Source organism: Athene noctua, chromosome 5 (genome assembly GCF_965140245.1).
Source record: "Athene noctua chromosome 5, bAthNoc1.hap1.1, whole genome shotgun sequence".
Lineage (NCBI taxonomy): Eukaryota > Metazoa > Chordata > Aves > Strigiformes > Strigidae > Athene > Athene noctua.
The window spans coordinates 52,585,302-52,592,019 of NC_134041.1; the positions used below are offsets into that span (position 1 = coordinate 52,585,302).

The 6,718-nt window shown below is 65.8% G+C and overlaps 1 protein-coding gene across 3 annotated transcripts; it reads right to left on the reverse strand.

Annotated features, from left to right (window-relative positions):
• Positions 1-394: 394 nt before the first annotated feature.
• Positions 395-6,598, reverse strand: SFXN3 (sideroflexin 3). 3 transcript variants are annotated; one of them, XM_074907617.1, is made up of 12 exons: positions 6,449-6,598; positions 5,757-5,928; positions 4,672-4,838; positions 4,273-4,443; positions 3,976-4,074; positions 3,624-3,699; positions 3,098-3,183; positions 2,552-2,679; positions 2,377-2,426; positions 2,174-2,223; positions 1,666-1,713; positions 395-1,371 (listed from the first exon to the last, which is right to left on the reverse strand). In XM_074907617.1, exons 3-12 carry the CDS (start codon positions 4,833-4,835, stop codon positions 1,275-1,277), a joined length of 969 nt encoding a protein of 322 aa, XP_074763718.1. In that variant the 5' UTR covers positions 4,836-4,838; positions 5,757-5,928; positions 6,449-6,598; the 3' UTR covers positions 395-1,274. The 3 variants fall into 3 exon arrangements, with proteins under 3 accessions (XP_074763718.1, XP_074763720.1, XP_074763717.1); XM_074907619.1 differs by lacking the exon at positions 6,449-6,598 and having other exon boundaries at positions 5,757-6,385; XM_074907616.1 differs by lacking the exons at positions 5,757-5,928; positions 6,449-6,598 and adding an exon at positions 5,414-5,668.
• Positions 6,599-6,718: the final 120 nt, after the last annotated feature.

Here is a 6,718-nt window from a genome sequence, read left to right on the forward strand (position 1 = left end):
CGCAGATCCAGGGCTGGGATTGAAGCAGAGTGTCCTGTGAGCGGGCTGCTAGAGGGGGTGGGAGCATGGGCAGAGCTGGGGGGATGCCCCAGTCTCTCCAGACCAGCAGCATCCAGGGCAGCAGCTCAGCAGAGCCTTCTGCGCAGCAGCGAGGTGCAAAGCCCTCGGTGCTAAAAAAAGCCCTCCTGACAGCTGGATGAGCTTATCCACACACCAAGCCAGCCGTCGCTGCTGCAAAGGCAGTGGGCTGGAAAGTGGAGAGCAGAACCTGGCCCTGGGGAGCACAGGGGTACCCTGGCAGCTGACCTGCCCACCCCTCCTACTCCCATTCTCACCCTGATGGCAGTCCATTTCCACCATATACAAATCAGCAAGCAACACGCTTCTCTTTGCTTTTGTTTTGTATAAACAACCTGCCTTTATTATTTGGTATATATAGGTACATTATATGTATATAAAAAATAACTAGAGGAAACCACAGTGCACTTAAAGCTATCTGAGAAGGTCCACCTGAAAGCAAGCACTCCAGGAGGGGGTAGTGAACCCTCGGGGGGAGCCCAGCCCTGAACAGAGATGGCATTAAAATGAGAATAAAAAGGAGGACTCTCTGCTGGGATTAAAATGTGCCATTTGCTCTGGGGATGGAAGGAGCAGAAAGCCAGATTAAATCCCCAGAGCAGCCCAGAAGAGCAGAGCGTGAGCTGAGAAGCACACGCCTGGGCTGGGAGAGCCCCCCCCGGGTACGAGCCACTGTGCATGCTTGAAATCACTCACTCACGGCTATTTTGGATATGGGGAGTTTTCCTCTCCAAAAGCTGCTCTGCCATCCCCCAGGCACCAGCTGCTGAACCACCAGGGAACATGGGGTGTCTGCAGAGGGGTTCAACCCTCGAACGCCATGATTGTCTGCTGCCTCCTAAAGCTGGGGAGCACCGTTTCCTTCCCCACCCCACATCCCCGCTTGCAGGGTTCCTGGTGCCGCTGCCCACACGCCCCGGTGCACTGCACACAGGGTGAGCACAGGAGAAAGGCACCGGGGTGCCAGCCACAAGCTCCCCAGAGCGGGGCTAAGCCCGGGCACGGGGATGGGGTTCAGTGCAGTGCTGCATGGCTGTGGGCATCCTGGGAAACAGGGATGAGCACCTGGGACCTACGGACACGCGACGGCCAAGGAAAATCGGCGGCAGCCCCAAGGGGTTCCGAGGGGTGAAGCTCGGCGGTGTGCCAGCCCAGCGGCTCTGTGGCACACGCCTCAGCCGCCCCAGGCCCCCTGTTCAGAGCCCTTTGTTGAAGTAGACGGTCTCCAGCCCCGGGTCTTTCTCACGGATCCGAGCTTGGACGTCAGGCTCCAGGCGGCTCACATGCATCGAGCTGCCAAGGGGACACAGATGCAGAGGATGGAGGGAGGGACACCCACTGGCAGCCTAGGTTGGGAAACCACCTGCTGTCACCCCTTCCCCACCTGCACCCCACAGGGTTGTTGTCCCCACGGCCCAGCACAGACCTTTGGGTCTGCTCTGCTGCGCGTGCACAGGGATGTGCACGCAGTTTCAAGCCTCTGACTGCTTGAAGGAGCAGAGAGCACAAGGAGCCCACACACCTCCTGCCTGCACCCCACGCCCCGTTCCACGAGGCTGCACATGCGGACAAGGTGCTCATCCTTACCTTTTCTGCGGGAAGAGCGCGCAGCACAGTGGGGTTGCGAACACCAAGCTGCAAGGGAAAGCCGGAGAGAAGCTGGGCTGCATAAATCACCTGCTCCCACCCACAGCCTGACCCCAGAGCAGCAAGGAGGCAGCCCGGAGCAGTGGCGGGTCCTCAGGCAGGAAAGGGGTAAGGATATGCCCTCTCCAAGCTCCCGACCCTGCATTTGGCTCCTGAAGTGGGGCAAAGCCTCTCTTCTTTAGTGTGGGGGAACAGCAGTGCTGAGCAGGAGCCCATGGCAGGCTTGACAGACATCAAGATGCAGCAAAACAGCTCCCGGCCCCAGGATCTCATATCTCATCCCATCTGCTTGGAGGGGCACCAGCCTGGCCAAGCTCCAGGATCTCCCTGAGGAGCTCTGGGTGGCCCTTGTCTCCCTGCCAAGTAGACGCCCCAGCAGCACTGTCCCCCATACCCAGGCTCGGTCTGCTCCAGGGGCGACAATGCCCATCGACAGAGGGTGACTTACCAGAGTCCCACCAGGCCGACCTGCAGAGGAGCATTCAGGTACGGGTACCGCTGCCAAGGACAGGGAGAGGCTGCACATCAGTGGGGTGGACGGGGAGGGAAGGTCTGTTCCCTGATGGGGTGCCAGCCCCAAGAGGTGCCAGCATTGTGACAAGCTAGGGGGGCATCCCCCTGCCCACCCCCCCATCCCAGGACCACAAGTACCTTCAGGAAAGCTCTCTTCTCCAGCGCGTTCATGATCACTGGGGGGATGGCTGGGGCACAGGGGAAGAAAATGAGGTCCATGCGCTCACAGCCCCTCACCAGTCATGGGATACCGTCCCATGCTATTAGGGACTGGCTGCAGTCCCCAGACACAGGGGGAAGAGGGGACACTCACCCATGGCCGGAGCTGCCATGCCAATGCGGGACACTACCACCTGGAAAATGGCTTTCTGAGCTGCAGCTGTGGACTCACCCAGGCGATTCCCATTCTCATCAGTGACAGGGATCCCCAGCTTGAGCTCTCTGCAGGCAGAGCAGAGGTGAGGGTGGCCCAGGGCACATGGGTGGGGGGATCAAGGGACAGGAAGGGACACAGTACAGGCACACATCTCCAAGGAAGGTTGGCATCCTCCCACATCCCACATCCACTGCCTGCATACTAAGTTGGGGGCGGGGGCAGTCAGTTGGACCCACATTCACACTTCGGGAGTGCTCAACAGGGCTTGATGGGGATGGGGAGTTCACAGCCATCTTAACCAATAATCCCTTGGGATACAACTGGGTACTTGTGCCCTCAAACCAACCTCCCAGGGTAAGGGATGCCAGCAGGACCAGGAAGGAAGTCCCCTGCAAACCCAGGGCACTGCTCCCTGTGTCCCCCACCAGCGCCTGGTGAACCCTGACACGAGCCCAAGCACTCCAGCCCAGCCCAGGGGCTCACCTCTGCCTCATCAGCGGGATGTTGATGCAGTTGGCAGCAGCCACGGCCGCGAAAGGTACATACCGGCCAATGATGGCTGGCAAGTGCTGGAGGGGCAAGCAGGGAGCACGTCACACAGAGGGTCTGGGGGCAGAGCTGGCTGTCCCCAGGTCTGCCACTGTCCCCCTGCAAGACACTGGGGTGTCCCAGCCCCACTGGGGAAAGCCGTTCCCTCCTCCCCTGCAATTCCCAGCTGGTCAAAGCTGCAGAGCCCAGGGGGTCCAGGGGGGTCCCATGTCCCCTCCCAGCCGTGGAGGGAGGCCAAGGGGTGAAAGAAGCCTGGAGAGATGCAGCTGGGGATGGAGCATGGCCGGGGGACCAGGTCATCTCTGGAACCATTGCTGGGGAGAGCTGCTGCCTTGTGTGGCTGCCCCCTGGCAACTCTGTTCCTCCATTTTCTCCCCTGCCCCGGGTGATGGGGAGCTCAGGGAGACTTCATCGAGAGGGTCCAGGTGCCCTGGACAGCACTGTCCAAGGACCACCTTACCTTGGTGAGCGATTTGAGCCCCAGCGCTGTGACAACCGCCCCCGTGGTTGCACTCACATAGGCAGTCCCCAGCTGGCTGCAAGAGCAGGAGGTGACACAGATGAGCCAGGAGCCCCCAGACCATGCACCCCCCTGCCAAGGGAGGGGACAACATGCCCTTCAATAGCAGCAGACACCTGGGTTCCGATCCCAGCTCGACCACCAACCTTGACAGACCCACTGGTGTCCACCTCTGGCTGCACCAGATCCCCACTGTACCATCTCACAGCCCCCTGCTATTCAAGAAGCTCTTCAAGGCACCCCCCCCCAGCATTCTGGAGTCCCCTGGGGGCCTGGCCAGAGAGGTGCTTACCTGGGGGTGATGGGTGCGTCCCCGCTGCGGTTGGTGTAGTTGACAATGGCATTGAAGGACTGGTTGACCCACTGCCAGAAGAGCACGGCCGGCGTGGTCCTACCAGAGAGAGGAGGGCACTGGTGGCACTGGGGGAGTGGATGTCACCCATGCTCCTATGGCATCAGGTGCCTCGAGGTATATGGGGCATGTGTCCCCTCCTCACCCCAGGGCCAGGAGGGTGCCTGGGGTGGGGGTGGGGGGTTCCCCCACCCTCCTGGCACCTTTCTAGCCTTGCAGTGAGGATGGGACTGGTACCTGTAGAAGGTCAGCATGCAACCAGTGATGGTCATGTTCATGGGGACCTGGGCGGACATGCGTCCCACGAGGAGCATCTTCTCCCCCGTGTCGGGGTGGAAAGCTGAGTCATAGATGTACTTCGCCCGCCAAAGCTGGTCCTCCGTCAGCCCCGGGGGTACCGTGCCCGCCCTGCCGGGTAAGGGCCGCACCAGTTGGGAGACCCTCTGCCTACCTGGTCCCTCACCCCATGTGGGGCAGCTGGGAGATGCCTTAGGGACCAGCCACGACGTAATCTGGGGGGCAGCTTTGGCTGGGGGGGGGGGGGGCAGCACTGCTCCCATTCCCACCCCTGAGGATGGCCCCGTGGCCCGTATCCTGCGGGGAGCAGTGCTGGGGGTACGGCTCCCCCCTTGGTACCTGTAGTCCTCCACCACCCGGCGGGCCTCCTCCAGTGTGGCCCCCGAGAGCAGCAGGTTTCGGGGGTCGGTCACCATGAAGAAGTGCTTGGCCCGGCCCTGGAAAGTGCTCTGGTCCCAGCGGGGCTCCCGGATGTTGATGGTGGCAGGCAGGGACGGTGGCATTTTCTGGGGGGGTGGGGGGTGGTTATGGGGGATGTGGTGCCCGTGTGTGTCCCTGCATCCCTCCGGGGGCACCTCTGGAGCTCCCCCAGCAAGGGGGGACACGGGGGGGGGGGGGGGGGGGGGGGGAAACGGGGAGCCATGGAGCTGAGTGGGGACCGCCGAGCCCACCCAGCAGATGGAGCAGCTCGTGGGTGGGTGACACCACCGCTGCCCCCCCTCGCCCTGCGATCTGCCAGTGGGGACCCTCCCAAGCCGGCCGGCACCAGGCACCACAACAGTTCGGAACCGCCCCCACCACAGCAGGACACCCCGGCCACGGGTGGGGGGGCGCGGACCCACCGCCTCGGGGCTCGCGCTGCTGCCAGTCCCGGGAGGGGGCCGAGGAAGGGCACGGGGGAGGCGGAAAACTCCGGGAAGGCACCGAAACACACGGCACGGCCCCATTTCCACGCCCGCCCCTTCCCGCGAGAAGAAGGACTCTGCTCCCCGCCCCGGACCCGAGCATCCCTCCTCCTACGCGTGACACCCCCCCCCACCCCCGATAACGACCCGGGCCAGGGCCGCCCCCCCGCACTTACGGCTTCCCGGGCAGCGCTCGCCGTACCCCCGCCGCCGCCGCCGCCGCCCCGCTCCCGCCCGGCGCGCTGACGTCCGGCCTCGTCACGGGGGGGGCGGCCCCGCGGCGGGGAGGGGGGGCAGCCGGGCGGCGCCGCGCGGGGGGCGGCGGGGGCCACGCGGAACCGGGCTGGCAGCGGGGGGGGCGGTACGTGCCGAGCCGCACGGGGGGGTGTCGGGCCCCCCTCCCCCCCACCCCCCCTACTCCTTGATTACGCGCGCGCGGGATTACGCGCGCGCGGGATTACTCGCGCGTGGGCGCGCGGGCTCACGGGGGGGGGGGGGGTGCTGCGCGTGCGCGCTCACGTGCGTGCCGGTGTCCCCGTGCGTGTGCGTCCACGTCGGCTTCCGCTCGCCCGGGTGCTCGTGGGTGCTTCCGCGCGGGCGTTCACGTGCGTGTTTCTGCGCGTGCCTGCGCTCACAAGGGCGTCCCGCGCTCCGGCCGCGTGCCTCCGCGGGCCCACGCGGGTTTCGGTGCCTGCGCCGCGCACACGGGTCGCGTTGGTGTTCACGCGTGGCACGGCAGCCGCTGCGTGCCAGGGTGCGCGGGGCAGCGCCTCCGCGGCAGCGGGCGCCTGTGCTCGGTCATAGGGCGGGTGCGTGAGGGCACACGCGTGTGCGCCGCCCTACCCGTCTGCGTGTGTGCGAGCGGGGCCGTGTACACGCGTGTGCGGCGCTGCGCGCGCAGCGGCGCTCCGTGAGTGTCTGTGAGAGTGCGCACAGCCGGCCCGGCCGGGCTTGCACGCGTGTGCGTGCGCAGGGGTCTGAACACGCATGCCGTGGACGTGCGGGTGCCTGGGGTGCGTGTGTGTGTGGGTGCGTGTTCCCACGCCGGCCGTGCCCCCCCCCCGCCCGGTGTCGGGGTACCCCGGGGGCGCTGCCGCGGGACGCGGCGCGGAGCCTGCACCCGTGGGAGTGGGGGGCCCCCCCCGCCCCGGCCTCCGCCCCCGCCGCCCGTCCGCGGCCCCCCCGCAGCCCCCCCGGCCGCCGCGCATCACCTGAAACCGCCGCGGTGTCGGGTTCGCGCTGGCGGCGCCGGGCCCCGCCGGGGGGTCACGGCCAGCCCGCGGTGGAGGCGATGCCCCCCGGGAAGGGGGACACGGGGGGACACCGGCTCGCATCACCGGGTTGAGCGGGGGGGGACACGACACGCCCCCTCCCCTGGCCGTGCCTCAGTTTCCCCTGTGTGCACCCGCGATGCTCCGCGCTAAGGGAGGGGCTCGGGGGGGGGTGGGGGGCACCACGTCCCTCGACCCGCGCAGCCCCTC